Source organism: Urocampus carinirostris, chromosome 8 (genome assembly GCF_059441175.1).
Source record: "Urocampus carinirostris isolate Australia breed hairy pipefish chromosome 8, RoL_Ucar_1.0, whole genome shotgun sequence".
In the NCBI taxonomy this organism is placed as follows: Eukaryota; Metazoa; Chordata; class Actinopteri; order Syngnathiformes; family Syngnathidae; genus Urocampus; species Urocampus carinirostris.
The window spans coordinates 17,226,062-17,244,073 of NC_142356.1; the positions used below are offsets into that span (position 1 = coordinate 17,226,062).

An 18,012-nucleotide genomic window follows, 5' to 3' on the forward strand; every position below is an offset into this window, starting at 1 on the left:
TGAATGTTTTACGTAAACAAAGCTAACTGAGGCTAATTGTACGTTCGCGTTATCATAATCTTCCGTACGAAAGATTACGCTAACATGAACGTGTAAAAATTAAAAAAAAAAGGATTATGAATAGGATTTCTTACCTTTGTGGTGGACGGTGGGGAGAGAAAAATCATCGAAAGTTTTTCAACCTCTTCCAAAACTTGCGGCAGTTGCTTGCTTATAGCACTAACTTCCTTAGCCGCATCACTCAATTTCACAGCCTCCTTATTCTTTACTATCGTACTGATATTAGATTTAGCCATGCTGTATTCACTAGCAAGATCGGATATTCGTACACCTTTTTCATATTTAGCTATTATGTCTTTCTTAAAGGCAATAGTTGTGCGAACAACTTGTCTTTTTTTCACCTGTCCTGCTTGCAGCGACCTTCTTCGGGGGCATAATTAGGGGCTAAAACACCCGTACGCCGCTCAGCATCGCACTCTAGCGTACCGGCGTTCGAACTCCGAATTTTTGACCGAACAGCGAAGCAAGAATTTCTCAATTTTTGGTCGAACACCGATTTGTCCGAACTGAGAGGCATTCGAAAACCAAGGCTCCACTGTACCTCGTTTTTTGCGGCTAACAGAAACCAGAACCACCTGCGAAAAGTGAAAATTCGTGAGGTAGCGTCGCACCTTCATAATAGCCCCCAAAGGGTTAAACTTACATCGAGATTATGTCATTACCGACAGTAACATAAAAACAATTAAATATCTTCAAATAATAACACAAAACACATAATGGCAGTTGAAATAAAGGTTTTATTGTCTTTCATCAATCCATTATCTGCACCGCTTATCCTCAGTAGGGTCACGGGGGTGCTGGAGCCCTTTGCAGCTATCTTCAGGCTGTGGGCAGGGGACACCCTGAACCGGTTGCCAGCCAGTTGCTGGGAACACAGAGACGTACAACTCACTCGCTCATTCACACCTAGGGACAATTTGGACCAGCCAATTAACCTGACATACATATTTTTGGAATGTGGGAGGAAGTCGAATTGCCCGGGGGAAACCCACGCAACCACGGAGAGAACATGCAAACTCCGCACAAGAAGGCTGGTAGCCGGTTTTATTGGCATTATACAATATTAAAACAACATTGGAGGACACACTGCTACTGGTATGAGCAAAAAGCCCCTACCTACTTCAACATGTACGACAGTCCACCCCTTAATGGTCCGGGCTTTACCAACCCCAGACCCCCACGTGCAAACCGGAACCCTTGGACACCTAGTTTTATTGGTATTATGAAAAAAGTAAATTGGAGGGCTTATCCTTTCAGTGTAAGAAAGCAATTTGCAGAGTGGTCGGTTAGCTACATGCTAGCAACGGGTGTTCTCGAATGGAGACAGATCTCTGCGATGATTAAAATGAAACCGTCCCAAATGTCGTGGTTTTCGACGAGTTGCGGCTCCAAGTCATCGATTTCATGTCTAATGGACCTAGCGTTGGCCAAATACAGGGATTTTGGAGAGTTGTTAGCCTAACCGCAGCATGGTTTTTGCCTGAGTCGCTCCTGGAACCTGATAATAATCACACAAAGCATTTCTATGTGTTCTTCTGACTTTCATTAGAGTGTCTCTGTACTCCTAAATATCAAAAAAAGTTATACAAAGACAAAATTATTTTCTAAATCCATTTTAAAGCCAAGGTGCGTGGGTCAGAAAATAAACCAATTTGCTATCATTTTGTTTCAAGCATGAACCAATTGAAAGATAGGCTTCATTCTCTGGAGAAATTGTGTTTTTTTTTTGTATAGAAAATCCAAACCTTTGGTTCATTTTGTTTATTGAAACAATTCTAGCTTTTTATTACTTCTGGGATTCTCCTGGGTCCGACCCGGTTAGTTCATGGATGGGAGAGCATTTGGGAATGCCAGGTTCTGTAAATAGGTCAGTTGGCACACGCTCTGCTATGACAGTGCTGACTGTACCCGAATAAATGGAATTATTATGTATTGTTAATATAAAGTGCACTTACCAAAATATCAATCATTTACTTTTACATTCTAAAGAGTTCATTTTTTCACCATATCAACTAAGTTTATTGAAACTGGTTAAAATCTAAGTGGGTGTGTAACTTAACAATTCAAATTATTTAAAAGTGAAGATAATAAAGAATAATATATCAGTTATACAGCTAAAAATAAAACAATTTTAAACAATAACTACTTTTAAGCAGCGCTTCGAGGGCAGAACCTCATACACCATTCACGTCTTTCACATATTCCTTAGACTCGATCGATGGTGTCACTGTTTTCCACTTTTTCTTATTACCTTTCTTGGGACCCATTATTATCTGCTAAAAAAGCAATAAAATGCACTAGATTCCAATAAAATGAGACGTGGTCCCTATGAAACAATCGAGACAGTGCAGATTGAACAGGAAGAAAGATTGGGCAAGGAGGGATCATTAGTACTCTGTAGTGGACCGTTGGGTGGAAATTTTGTCTTATGCCCCCTTTTGGTCATTTTGTATTAAGCACATATAAGCCAAGCCCCTTATTTCAGTATTGTGTTGGATAGTTCTTAATTGGGCTTATAGGCAAGCAGAGATGGTAAGTGTCCAAAGAAGACCCAAAACCAAACCTGATGTGAAAATGGAAATGACCTGACACATTGAAGTTTCAGAGCGAGTCAATAAAAAGGAGCCCTAGCAATGGGATGCAGTCGTGGGCAGTGATTAGATGCGGGTGGGCGCTCTCCAGCCAATCCCCTGAGCTTGGTGGCCTGCACAGGGGAAATGGAGTGCCAGGTCCTGAAAATTCCTCTGGAAACAATTTCAAACTTGTAACTTTGTTTGTTTCATGGTCAATGTAATGTTGAAAGTTGAAAGTGACATCTCACAGTATCTTGTCAGCACTGCTAGCATCGGGTCAAAACAATACCCAGCAATGTGGAATGGCTGCTGCTAGACTACAAAGGGTGTTGTGTTGTATATGCTGCGTCAAGACACTGTCGGATATATTAAGAATCTGAGGGACCCAAATGCCCTTTGCATTTTTTTTAATACAGTTCTATTCTTATTTCTTGTTTTGGGGTCGCTGTGACTGTGTCAAATTAAGTCAACATTTATTTGTAAAGCACTTTTTAGACAACCAATTGCAAAGAGGTGTGAAAACCATTAATTGCACATGACAAAATAAAATCCCCTCCTCCTTTCTCCACCCAACAAACATTGAACGACTATTATAATAATATAATAATAATTTCCTTTGTATTGTCATTCTTTGTAACAATGTACACAGAACGAAATGTCGATACACCTGACCCGTTGTAGCGAGTCGATGCAGCCGCAGCCAACAGAGGGCGCCGCCATTATAAATGGATGAGTCACAACATTAGCTTTTTCTGCTGGGTTTGATCTTTTTGATCTCTTTGTAGTTCTCTCTAGTAAGACTAACAACAAAGCATATCAAAGAGCTTTCTTTTCACTTTACAGAAAATACATTTTAGAATATCACAATACATTTTTACATCTTTACATTTTAACAAGATACTTTTAACAAGAGATCGTATAGTGGATTTACACCGACACGTGCACAATAGTTTGAAAAAGATAGATGAATCTCTAAATGATATAACGAATTAACAAACGCATACAATTATGGAAAGGAACAGACTAAAACCATCTGAGGATACATTTTTATTCATTTTTGTCCTTTTAAACTATATATTTTGACAAAAGGGTGATGCCACATTTATTTTGGATGTCAATTTTTTTATTTTTTTTACCAAATTTAAACTTCCTTACACATATATAAATGTGAAAATACATATTTTTTTAAAATCAATAATATTTGACTTTTTACTATATTTTTTAAATGTGTTTTTTTTAATGTTACATTTATTTTCTCATTTAATCCGTGCGAAAATCAACTCACTCCGTGACACTGACTGAAGAGATCAAATTTGTAGTTGCCATTTCGTGAAAAAATATTTTTGACCCTCCTGTCTTGCCCCAGCCAACTTTGGGCGTGTCTTTCATACATCAGGAAACAGTATAACAGCATGGCTAATAAATTGTACTCATAGCAGCAGGCTCCAAGCTTAATTTCAACATTGATCACTTGGAAGACCTGAACCTGTAGGTTTTTGATTTGTATGAAACTGCCATAGGACTGCTTTAATACATTGTTTGTGTTTTTGACTGCTCTAGTAGGATATTTGTGTCTGTGGTATATAGATATATTTCTTTCTTTACTAGAACGGCACGAACCACACTCAAGTCTCTTCAGTCTTTTTTTTCATCAATGATTTAATTTAGATGTAATTTATTGGTCCCCTTAAGGAAATTCCCTTCCACTGACTTGACCGCGGGGAAATAACAGGCATTACCATACAAAAACAGCATAATGACAAACATATATGACAGTTTGGGACAATTGGAGTAGACTGATTAAATGGCTCAGTGGGGTCTTTTGTTTGGAAGGCCGATGGCAGCGGGGATCAGGCTTTACCCAAGGCGCCAGCCCTCCTGAATCTTACCGTCCTGTGTCCGTGCCCTGATTGTATTGGGATGAAGCGTTGGTGTAGTTGGTAAATGATATGCTGGACTATTGTGTTTGCCAGTCAGATTATGGACCTGTTATTTTAGTCTGAGAAGTTGGGTGTGAGTAGGCCAATGATTTTAGCTGCTTGTTTAAGTTATACGTGTGAGTTTGGTCTGGTTTGGAACAGAGATCATAGTGTAAAAGCATGCAGAGCAGGACAGGAGGATGGGTTAAACAATGCTTACAACAATGCGGTACAGTTGTAACAGGGGGTGAGGTGCCAGATATAGTCCTTTGAGTTCACGGATGACTGACAGCCTTTGTTTACTCTTTTTGAATATCCGTGTTATGCTGATCAAAGGTGAGTTGGTCGTCCAGTTTTACTCCCAAGAATTTGAAAAGTGTGTACACTGTTACAGAGTGGCCGGTTAGCTGCATGTGGTTATGGTGATGGGGTGACATGTGAGCTATCTGCTTAGCCAACCATAATGGAGCAGTAACACAATAGCTTGTGTTTTAGGTATAAAATAAATGTGCATATGTATGTCCCATTGCATTAAATCATTTGATTTTTAAAAAGGGTCAAATGAGTTCCCTGATTCATTTAATTTCAAATGACTTCAAAATGAAGTCTGACATAATAACATTTCTCAGAAATTATGGTAAGAAGGGTTTTTGTAATGACAGAGCAAGTGTGTCACCAAGTAGGGGTCGGATGAATGATCCAGATGTATGTCTGTGTCCCTTTTGAATATTGTATGTGTGTGATCTCATAAAAAAACAAAAAAACATAACAAAGACCAGGCTCCGATTAGCGTCATCACAAAACCCTCGAAACACATTCTGAGAACTTTGGGGCCAGGGTTGGTGGTGGTTGGGTGGTATCTTTCACAGCTGAGCCCCACCAGGCTGGCCATTCTTTCTCTAGATCAGAGTTTGGGAACCATTTTTACTTGAAAGAGCCATGAAAGCTAAATATTTTGTTATTTTTTAGTATATGTTTTAAGACAAAATTCAACTAAACTGCCAAACCCTATCGCCAGACATCTGCCCGCCCCTACTGCTCTCCCAATCTAATTGCTCTGGGTGTTTCACTGTTGTTTGCAGGTTTTTACAGCTTGTTCTGTGGGTTTTATCATTAAGCGTCTCAACAGTGAATCTACATTGTTTAATGAGCTTCTATATACAGGGTTCCATAATGACGTAAAGCCAAAACAGAGACCATAAACTGCAGCTATATATTCTGGAAAAATCACATAACTTATGTGTGTCGCTTCACCTAGGCATACAACAGCGCTTCTCAATTATTTTCTGTCATGCTACCCTCCCTCTCAGAAGAAGAAATAGTCTCGCACCAACCCCTTCAAAAATTGAGCTTAATGATCGCATTATGTTGGTGGGAACAAAACAAAGATTGCTTAAATATCGATGGTAAGAGGTCAACTCTGTCAATACAAATCTAAGCGTTTGGCACCTTTTCACTGCAGAAAAACTAAAGCAGCATATCAGCGTAATTGGATTGTAATGTCTGTAAGTGACAGCTTATTAAATTGATTGGCTTTGTGCAGTCCGCTGTCAACATTTTTAACATAGTCTTTGCTTGTCAAGTCAAGTCATGTTTATTTGTATAGCCCTCAATCACAAAGAGTCTCAAAGGGCTGCACAGACCACATATTATTGCAAACCACAGACTATTACAAAACTTTCATCTTTGTTATTTTTTGTTTTTCATGTGGTCACCTACTACACTAGGTGTTTAGGCTTCAATGCTTATACTCTGTTTAATGCTCTGCAAGGAGGCAAAATGTCAATAAAACACTGCCACTGAAAATGCCACTGCCCACTAGTGTTGTGGAGGTTCAGTTGCACTTGATTCTGGAACACGTTAAGAATATTACTAGAACAGCTTTCTTCCATCTTAGCAACATTGCTAAAATTCGTCCTATGCTGTTTAGTCAGATGCGGGGATTATAATTCACATGTTTGTTACTTCCTGTCTCGATTACTGTAATGCACTACTCTCCTGTCTCCAGAAGTCCAAAATTAAGAGCCTTCAGCTAGTAAAAAATGCTGCAGCGAGGCTTTTAACTCAGACAAGAAAGTTTGATCACATTACCCCGATTTTAGCCAACCTGCATTGGCTCCCTGTTAGCCTAAGATGTGATTTTAAGGCTGTCTTATGATACAAAATCATGCATGGACTTGCTCCCTCATATCTTTCAGATTTAATTTCCCCCTATGTTCCGGTTCGGAGCCTTCGCTCTTGAAAACTCTGAGATACGCAGGTTCGAGAGCGTTCTCCATTCGGGCCCCGGTGCTGTGGAATGCTCTTCCCCTGAGATTCGATCTGCAACTTCAGTGGAAATGTTTAAATCTAGGCTTAAAACACTTCTACTCTATAGCATATGAATAACCTTTATTTTATGTTGATGATATGTGTAGTATTTGCCCTCATGTAGGTTTTAGATGAGGGGATGGTGTCATAATAGTCTGTAGTTTGCAATAGTCATTGATCTTTGCAGCCCTTTGACATTCTTTGTGATTAAGGGCTATACAAATAAACATGACTTCACTTGAACTGAAAAAATAAAGGTTCCCCGACGTCAATCCGCCCTTTATGGAGTTTCGCGCCCCCTGCAGGGGGTGGGGCCTGCCCCACTAATTGAGAACCACTGGCATAGAGTAAACTTGATACAATATAGCAAAGATTAGCAGGTAGAGAAGTTCAGCATGGACCTCGTTTTATCTCCGAGCCAGATGTACTCATGAAATAAGCCATACCTGGCTCGCGAACCGTATGTCCCCGACCCCTACTCGGCCTCTTCCTGCGTTATCTTTAGCCACGAGCGCTGCGGCGTGCGTCTGACGCCCGGTGTTGATGAATGAGCCCCGGCCGACGTTATGCTTCTTTCCCCGTGACAGTTTTCCCTGTCTAACCTTGTTCAACGACTCATGCAGCATGAAAAATGGTCACTTGTCAGGATTTGTGTGAAGAGGAGCCCAAACTTAATGCATCAAGCCCAGACGCGAGCGTCACAAACATTTCTGCCAGGAATCGCAACCTCAGCCAATATATATGGGGCTTACTGGGACTTGGGTGACAAATATTAAGTGAAGAAGTTTTTGGTTTTATTCGGGTGTGCAACTGCAGAACAGGAGGACTTATAGATGACTTGTAATAAAGCAATTGAAAAACAGCCCGCGATTCTTTATTTTATCATCTTCATTTTTTCTTTTATGTCTCTTATTACTGTATTTTCCAGACTATGAGGTGCACCGTATAACCCCAAATTGGACTGAAATGCAAAGGTGCACCTCATACACAGTTCTTGCCGTTCCTTGAAAAGCGAGGACATGGACAGCGAACGCGTTAGTGTTCTCGTTTGCCCCTGCGTCCTAGACGCATTATTTTTGCTGGGGACGCATCGTGTCAAAACAACGTGCGTCCCCGGGACGCAACTTTTTTGACACGAAATTGTCATTATCATTTTTTAACAAAGATTTACCGCACTCCAAACTTTTCGTGAGGCAGCTCCGCCCTTGTTGTTTTGGTCTCGCGGTTCAAGTTTTCGTCTGCACGCCGCTCTCCAGTTGGAGTTGTGTAGTAAAAGTCCGTTTCTTTTTAGAGAACCGGCTTTTTCGGCTCAACTTATTAAAGAGAGCCGGCTCTCAAACGGCTCACTTGCTTTGATGCATTATATTACGAATGATTATGTTGTATAAAGGAGTTAAGAAAAAAAACAAGTATAAAAGGAGAAAAAGAAAAAAGACAGGTTTGTGGTGATCCCTTTTAATCAGTATATTACCAACAATAAATTAATGCAGAAAATGAATTAATAATTTCAATAGAAAATGTATTATTCTACTTAATTAGATTTGCATGTATTTTTTCCTTCTACAGTGAACGCCCAAGCGACTTCATTTTTGAACTTTTTTTATAATAAACCTCATTCATGTCGAGCAACTCAGTGTCTCACAACAAAATGTTCATTAACAATATATATGATATAAGGAAACACATGTACAATATAACATGTTAAACTACATAAATAAACATGCTTGAAAAAAAAAGATTTTTTTGTATTTTGTAAGGGAAGATACGACAGATTGTAAGGGCATGGAGCACACAAAATTTTGGGGACCCATAGATCTTTGTTGGGACCCATAAATTTTTGAGCATGCGAGTCCCCGGGACCCATCACTTTTCAGAAGTAAAATGAACACTGGCCTTATGTTTTGCCTGAAAAACACAAGGAACAACAAACGACACAACCACAAACCATACGTTTTTATTAATGACGATAATGACAATCTGAAAAGTGAAGTGGTGATGGGTCTCTGAATTAGGAATGGTCTCTACCAAATGTTACTGTTCTATTTGAAAGATGGGGGCTCAAGTGGATTCCAATTCGAAATAGTTAAAATGTTGGCCCATACTGACGTGGGGTTGAACAGTTTTCAACACGAGGGCATCGCATCCGGACAAACAGCGTGACATCCTCCCATCACAGCACACAATTAAGTGAGCGAGTCAACGTGCCAAGAGCAGGGTGAAAAGGTCTCCGCTTGTTTTACTGGAGAGGGCAGCGACAATGGGGAGTTGATTGTAGCTGCAGGCACGCTAGCCCGAATGAGCATCCGAGGCAGTCGGCAATCACAGAAGACTCAGCGGGGACTCCGGTGATTGCGCTTCAAGGATTCTTTTTGATTTTTGCAAGGACGTTGACCACCAAGATCCATCTTTGAGTTTTTTTTTCTCATGCTGTCTTTATTGATTGTATTTCTGTGCCTTTTACAGTGTCCCTTAGTGTGCGAGTCTACGTCCCACGGCTGTGTCGACAGAGACCCCCTACATACTGGACCAGGTACTCGCACCCGCCACATACACATTCAGTACCGGAAATTGAAAATTAATCATATGTTTGTTATCCTGGGGTACTTGTACTGCTGACGAGTGCTTTAGTTTTCATGTTAAACGCTCCATTGTCTTGAATGAATGAATGAATAATTGAAAAAACTTTATAGACGTTCCCCTACTAAGGACCATTTGGTAGATACCAAAAAAATTCCGGATGTTGAAAAATATCCGGATATTGCTGTAAGTTGGATTTTGTATTATGTGCACCTTTTTCCGAGGACAGGACATTACTGTAGTGCTTCTTTCCGCCACTACCGGCGTGTGGCGCTGTGAGAGTTCACCCAGCATCCACCCTGAAGAAGAAATCCGGGTTCTTCTTCCAAGTTTGTGTGTGAACATTCTATACTGTATCTAAGGGCGCTAAAAACGTTGACATTTTTATTGTTTAATATCTCGTACATCCATTCAATATGGTGAGTTTCCCAGACGTAAACAAACGGGCTAGCGCTTCAAATCTGCCTGGCAACACACTGCGCATGTGTGCTCCAGCGTCCTCTTCGTGTCACTGTCACAGTTCAGAGTTCAGAGGCGAGGAGGAGAAGGGGTTCTGGCATGATATCTGGGAGGAGGACTCTGCCCTCATTTAATCAGCCCAAGTTAAAGACATTTTAGCAAAATCCTTTGAAGTCTCGGAATTTGTAAAAGTCATGTTTTGACAAGTCAGGCTATCGCTATGTCTGACTCACACATTTCCAAAGTATTGTCAAAAGCCAGCAAAAGCAGACGTCATTGGATCAAAAAACGCAAGGCAATAGGGCAAATTAATATTTTTATTATTTACTTAATTTATTGTTTTTTTAACATGGTGTGCCTTTTGTTTTATGTTTATTGTACGGGGATCTAATTTAACATGTATGGATTTCATATTCTGCTAGTCTTTTATGATTTATTAAAAAAATATCATACTGTACTTTTGCAAGGCTAGGAACGGATTTGTCAGAACCAGAACAGACGGAGGAACCAGACGTGTAACGTTTTTGCACAAGCTTTATTTTATGGGAATGGGGCAGTCATGCGCGTGAACACAAATGCCAGTGATTCGGCGATCGCTGGGCGGAAGAAGTGAGACTAAAGTCCGGCGCGGAAAAACGGGAAGCCAGAGGCAGATGAGATCGATACCATATACACGAGCAGATTCCGGACAGAGGGGGTTTGACACCGGACGGAGGGTATCGATACCGGACAGGACGGGACAGACAGGATCGATACCGGATACTGGAGGCTGGAGCAAGATATCGATCAGGACAAGACAGATGGAATAGATACTGGATGCTGGAGCAAGATAACGGACAGGACGAGACAGACTGGGTCGATACCAGATACTGGAGACTGGCGCAAGATATTGGACAGGATGAGACAGGCGGGATCAATAACAGATACTGGAGATTGGAGTCAGATATCAGACAGGACGAGACAGACGGGATCGATACCGGATACTGGAGACTGGAGCAAGATATCAGGCAGGATGAGATAGGCGGGATCGATACCAGAGACTGGAGTCAGTGAGGGCAATGGGCAACCGTGACAGGATTAGAGCATTTACATTCAAAATGTGTCTCTACTTACAAGGTTTTCAGGTTATGAAGATACTCCAAGAAGAAATTAAATTCCTAAGTAGAGGTACCACTTTATATACTATAATCCCTTTTGTCAAAAAATACTTTACTAGCAACTTTGCAAGTTTTGTAACCACTTTTTATAATCTCGGGAAAAACAATAATAAACACATTGAACAATATTGAACAGCATTATTGATTGGCATACGGCCTGACGGCAATATATTTACAACATAAGTGACTATAAAATGATTGTTGCAATTACAGTAGTTTAATAAAATGATAGTATACCCTCTATGTAAAATTTGATTCCACCGATTTTCCCCTCTTTCTTTAATTTTCTCTTTTTTTTTCCTTTTTCATTGCAAATGAGGTAAACCTGGAGCTTAAATAAATAAAATGCAGTTTGTTCTCTTTGAGTTACCGGAGTTTGCATTCTTCCTTGTGGTTTATAAAACTCGTTTTCGGTTGCACTACACAATACAGTAAGTCTAATGGTCAAATATTATACACTGTCCCTTTAAAAAAACAGACATATGGAATCCCCTCGCTCTTTGTTATCATGCACATTTTACAAAGTAATGCAAGCGAAAGCCCAAATTGCATCACATATGTCACATGGGGGAAGGTGAGCAGCTACTGAGACAGGCATAAATACAGTGTAGTCAGGGTTGCCTTGACAACAGGCCTTGAAGTTTTGACACATCGGGGAGTTGCGACCTTGCTAATTCGAACCTTTTCTTATTTCACTACCTTGTTGCTGATGGTGATGCTTTCATTGTTGGCTAAATGTCACTTCTGGCCCAAAACAGTCATTTAATGGAATAGTAAATGATAAAAGTGAATACTTTGACCCTAAAGCCGTTTACCTGAACGGCTTCGAAAGGCCACCTCAATGCTAATTGAATTAATAGCAGTACGGAGACATTTTGATGAAGAGGGATGTTAGAAATCCTCCAAGATTTACGCGCGGAGGCTAGAAGGGTTTTTTAAATCCAAAATGATCTCCTAAATAATACGTGCTCATTCATCACAGCGTTGTATTTGAGGATCTTGACTCGAGCATGAAATTCCAAGGCTAATTTGCTAATTGCATTTGATTGAAAATTACATCACAGTTTGCTCATGTAACAACCAATCTCACACCAGCTTTTGATGTTACATGAGCAAACTAAGATGTCAGTCAGAAATCACATACATTTTCTTTAAATTGTTAAAGGGACAATGTGTGGTATTTAAATTGTCGACAAGCTTGCATCTGTGGGTACCCCCAAAAACCACAACCTCGCGCCAGGCTTCTTAAAAAAGAGAAGAAAGATTTTGTGGTGTAGTTACTTTGAGTCGTCGTACTTTGTATTCTTCATTGTGCTTTTTAGCACTTGTTTTAATGCAGCAACATCTGGTGGTCAAATAATACACTGTCCCTTTAACATAATTATACTGTTGATTTTTTTTTTGGGGTGATATATTTGCATTGGAACCAGAGGCAGGGAAGTAGGAAGAATGGCAAGGTGCTAAAAAATGATGGTATTTCATAACAAAATCCTCATCAGAATAACAAGCAAAGAGGTCAAAAACCACATTAAGACTGTCGGAACCAAAAAACAAATAACAAACCTCACAAAGCAAGATATACGTGGGAAATGATGATGGTGATGTGAATGGTGAAAAATGGTGGCGACCCGAAACAGCGGGCTCTGTCCGAAATGTCCTTATGAGAGCTTGAAGTGACAAGGAACAGGAGTGTGGTGACACCAGTCCCAAATTCAAACCCATTCGGCGCCCTCTGGTGGATTATTAGTAAAATACTTATTTCTCTAATGTTATATAAAGCAAGCTCAATTGGGTTCATTTCTTATATTTTTCTTTTTTTATGAAAAGAAATTCTCAAAATAAAACAAAATAAATGAAGCTAAATTATCAGCTTTTACGGCGGCTGAGTGGTTAGCGCATCTGCAGCACAGTTCTGAGGTCATGAGATCCAACCTTCCTGTGTGGAGTTTGCATGTTCTTCCCGGGCACTCCGATTTCCTCCCGCATTCCAAAAACATGCATGTCTTGTTAATTGGCCGGTTCAAATTGTCCCTAAGTGTGAATGAGCAAGTGAGTCGTCTGTGTCTGGTGCCCTGCGACTGGCTGGAAACCATTTCATATATTTATGAATATTTTAATTGTATTTCCTGTGTTTTTCAGTGCTAATATATTTGCAATAAAGAAAATAAGTATTTCAACACCCAGCTATTTTGCCACTTCCCCCACTTAGAAATCATGGAGGGGTCTGAAATTTTCATCGGAGGTACATGTCCACTGTGAGGGAGATAAACTAAAAAGAAAAATCCAGAAATCGGAATGCATTGATGTTTTAACGATTTATGCATGTGATATAACATTTCAAAAGTTTGTTCTTTTTGCGACTTTAAGCTCAGTTTTTCCTTTTGCTTTTTTCTTTATTTTTCACCCTTTTTTAAGTCATTGCGTGCATAATGTTACATAATAATTGGTAATGTCCCTATGTTAAAGCAACATAAACAACCTGAATAGCCCTTTTGCTCTTTTTAGTGAGCAGAGCGGAAAAAGCCTTTTCTCTAAGAATATTTGTAATTCTCATCTCTACAGGTAAACGCGGTGTTTCCTATTTGCTCATAACATTTGAAATTCTTTGACGTACAACAACTTATTTTTTAAGTAACCGAAATATTTATTTTCCCTGGTAACTCATTACCTATGCTATAGAGTAATTCGGTTATTAACCGTTATTTTTTTTGAAAGAAGTATTGAGAGTAACTATAACTAATCATGCCCAATGGCGGGAATGACCCCCTTTCGATTTAAAATTTCATAAATGTTTAAAATCTTTACTTTCACTGAGAATCAGAGCGTGGAATATGTCTTAACTGGTATCCTTAAGCGCCGCACCTTCCTCTTTTAGGAAGCGTGTTTTCTAAGCCCCGAGTTTTCTGCGCAACATTTCACACTGGGCGACTTATTGACCGGCTCGCTGTCTGACTGCAAACTCCGTACGGCGAAAACTCGGGTAAACTGCGTTTCCAGGCGAGCCGCTTCTTCGCCTCCTGCTGCTAGCGTGCAGATAAGAGCATTAGCGTGCCTCCTCGCTGTCGACATTTGCACCGGCGGAGAAAAAAAAAATCACCAAAAATGCAAGAGGGAGGGAAATTGGCTTAATGGCGGAGAAAGTCACTTTCAAAATGACTCTGCTTTTCCACAATAAATATGTAATTAAAATGGAAATGGCGAAACCAAGGACAATGTTTTCTTTTTTTTGCCTGCTTAAGTAGAAGACGTCCGCTTCAGTGGACGCTTATCTTTATAAGTCGAAGCTATTGATCATGCAATTGAATTTTTCCCTTCATTCTCATTTTGGCTTTGACGGATTTAGAGTGCCGGCAGTGCTTTCTGTCTTTTATCTTGAGTTTTGGCACTTACTCTATGCAGGACCACTAACCGGTGGGGTTTGGGGCTTTCTGGTCGAAATAATGTCACTTTTCTGTGTAATGATGGCTTCGGCTAGACAAGGGTGGGGAAAACTTTTGATTGGCGGGCCGCATCGGGTTAAGAAAATTGTCACAATTTAGTCCATATAGAATACCAGTGACGAAAAATATTAAAAAATAAACATGCGGACTTGTACCGTATTTTCCACACAATAAGGCTCAGCAGATTATAAGGCTCACCCCCAAAAGAATAGTCTTTTGTGTTATATTTGTTTATATTTAAGACCCACTATAAGGCGCAATTGAATTAAAACTTAAGTTAAAATGAACATGACTTGACAATAAAGTTAAGTTTAACTTACCTATGAAAGATGGGCTTCAAGAGGTCTGCCTCCGTGGTAGAGAGTGGATGAAAAAAAAGCGATCCAACAGTTTTCTCAACCATATCAAGCTTTCTTATTATTTCAAATGAAACGGCTCACCTTTTCTTTACACTTTACACCAACCATATTGAATGGATGCACGAGATATTAAACAATAAGATCTTAGCGTGCTAGAGATACAGAGGAGCGTGTATACACACAAACCAGGAAGTAGAAGCCAAAATTCTTCTTCGGGGTGGATGCTGGGTGACCTCCCACAGCGCCACGTGGCGGAAAGAAGGTTATCACAATACAAAATCTAATTTACAGCAATGTCTGGATATTTTTCGACATCCCCAAAATAATGTTCGTATGTACCATCGTTCGTAACTCGAATGTTCGGAAATAGGGGAGCGTCTGTATTGTATGTCTTAATGTATAGGCATATTCTCTGCAGCGAGCAGTTGGGTACCCAACAATTGTCCAGGTTAAAATTGTGATTGTTATACCTCATGTTGATGTCGCTACATGTTATTATTGTGTCAGCCTGTGTCAACCGGTGCTTGAAGTAACACTAATTGGTGCTGTTAAGCAAACGGTATATGGACGTGACACTTGTTGCATGGCACTATCACTAATTGCTCGCTTCAGTCATTCACCCGTTGGTCCATGTACTGCTCGTGTCAATCTTTACAGCTTTGCCAATTGATGTCGACTAGTAATCAGTAAATGTCAGTCATTAGTGTCACGGATCTACATTTAGTGCTACGAGGCAATTAAAATGGAGATGGGGGAAAAAAAGGACAATGGTTCTTTTTTTTTACTACAAAAAGAGAATAAGATGAATTCAGGCTTATCTACACAGGACAGCACAATTGATCATCAAATTCAATCCCACTTTGAAAGATTTCGTTTGCCAGCTATTCCTTTTTCTTTTTTTTTTCTCCTCTTTTGATCTTCAGTGTCTCGTTTTTCTCCTTCCTCTGCAGTGTTCACCAACCCGGTATGCAAAGTGTACAGGTTCCAGACAGTGGACAGCAAGTGGATGCTGGTGCGTGAGCAAATGGAGGAGTGCACGTTGTCCTTCAGCATCCCCAAGCAGCTGCTCGCTCTCTACATGCAAGAAGACATGAGCAGGTAAGATGTCCCCTTTTGCCGTTATTTGCTCATAACTCATCCTGTCACCATTTCCCAGAAAACCTCTTGGTGTCGACATTCAATTCACTGGCATGAAAATTCAGCCTTTTGAAGTAAAAAAACCTGACCTACTTGAATTGTGTAGATCCAAGGAGAAAATGTTTTGGGGAATGGATGGGGGTATTGTGAGATTTTGCAAGAATCAGGCGTTTTGAGGTGGTGCCAAATCAAAATCAGTGTATGTATTTTTGGGAGTTTTGTGATCAGGGTGGAAAGGTGGGTCTTCAGGTCAGGCCTATACAGACCAACTGATCTACATCACTAGTGGTCCAGTGGTGAGGATTCAGTGCTCTCATTGCCGTGACCCGGGTTTGATTCCCTTTCATCCATCCATCCATCATCTGCACCGCTTATTATCAGTAAGGTCGTGGGGGTGCTGGACCCCATCCCAGCAAGTCAATGACTTCCCAAAGCGCTTTACATTGTGCTTCACATTTCCCAATAGCGGTCGTGATCTGTGCAGCCATGTAAGGCGCTAACCTGCTTATTGGGGGTTCAGTGTCTTACCCAAGGACACTTCGACATGTAACACGGACAAGCCAGGATTCAAACTGGGATCCCTTGATCCTAAGACGATCGCTCTACCTCCTGAGCTACTGCCGCCCACAAAGAAGGAAATGGAGGAAACCCACGCAAGCACGGGGGAGTACATGCAAACTCCGCATAGGAAGGCTGGTAGCTGGATTTGATCCCATCCCCTCAGAACTGTGCCGCAGACGCACTAACCACTCAACCATCGTGCCGCCCCGGGTTTGATTCCCATTCCAACCTAGTTTTTGTGATTGTGGTCAGCAATACTTTTGGACTGATTAATCATTTTACAAAAAACGGTAACATTTCGTGCATATTCACCCAAATTTCGAGTAATTAAAAAAAAAAAAACAAAAAAAAAAAACCTGTGTTGTATATAAATAAGTACGGTAAGTGATTCAAGAGTGAGAAATTGAAAGTACTAATTATTTCAATTGTATTGCAATAGCATGAATTGCTACTCACCAGTCCAGCAGGACTTTCAGTAGCACCATTTGGTCATTCAATACCTCTGTGTTCAATCTTCTCTTGAAAAAAAAAAGAAAAAAAATGATCCAATATCCTAAAATAGAAGTGCAAATACAAACCTGGTCCGAGATGATCGCGATGACGGGTCAAGCCCAGACGAGCCTCCTTCTTTCGTCTTCGAAAAGATTGGGAGGCGGATTATTCCTCCTCGGTCTTGTCGTCCTTGGCAACCTCACTTCATCCATTACTCTCACGCGCACGCCCACGCAATGTTTGTGGCCATTTGCTTCGGCTCGTGTCATAGCAAGAAAGATGGAAAATGTCATCCAGACAGACATCGGCCTGATAATGGTGACGGAAGAGGGCCGGCTTGATTTATTTGCACTGCACGCTCGAGGACGTGTCGCAGATACTCATAAACAGGACTAACTTATTACTATAATTAAAGTCATTCATTTACTTGCCTATCTGCTTCAAAGCTTTGTTACAACTCATTTTTGAGCTGCATATATTTTATATTACAATAGAAAAATATTAGAGTAGGGTAGTGGTTTGTTTTAATTGTCTTCCTCTTGAACAGGGTTCGTACGGGTGCTTGAAATCTGAAAAAATGCTTGAATATTTATGTTGTGTTTTTATGGTCAGGAACATTCTTGAATTTTAGGTAAAGAGCTTGAAAATGCTTGAAATTTTTGTCAGTTCTCGGCAGCCTCACGGGAAAGACCACGCATTAAACAAAGAAAAATACAAACTAATAAAAAAAAATAAAGTCGGCCCAACATGCCAGCTGCAATTGCATGCCATTGTCATGTAGAGCAACATCGCCCCCTACAGCTGCATTAGGACAAGTGCATCAAAGAGTTAGTCGTCTTCACAATGATGGAGGCAGTGCTTTCAGGTCATGTGAAAGACTCACAAGATGACTAGTTCAACTATGATTTTTTTGTGCTAACAGTTTGCTAGACACTACACCCAAACAGGGCACTATGACCCGACAATGA

At 40.4% G+C, this 18,012-nt stretch overlaps 1 protein-coding gene across 6 annotated transcripts in view; it reads left to right on the plus strand.

Annotated features, from left to right (window-relative positions):
- The window catches only part of inpp4b (inositol polyphosphate-4-phosphatase type II B), a 324,645-nt gene that overhangs the window by 220,101 nt on the left and 86,532 nt on the right, over positions 1-18,012 (plus strand). For all 6 annotated transcript variants that reach the window (XM_088341789.1, XM_088341788.1, XM_088341790.1 and 3 more), the window contains 2 exons: positions 9,326-9,392; positions 15,805-15,952. In XM_088341789.1, the coding sequence (XP_088197915.1) occupies positions 9,326-9,392; positions 15,805-15,952 (215 nt within the window). The remainder of the gene's footprint in view (positions 1-9,325; positions 9,393-15,804; positions 15,953-18,012) is intronic.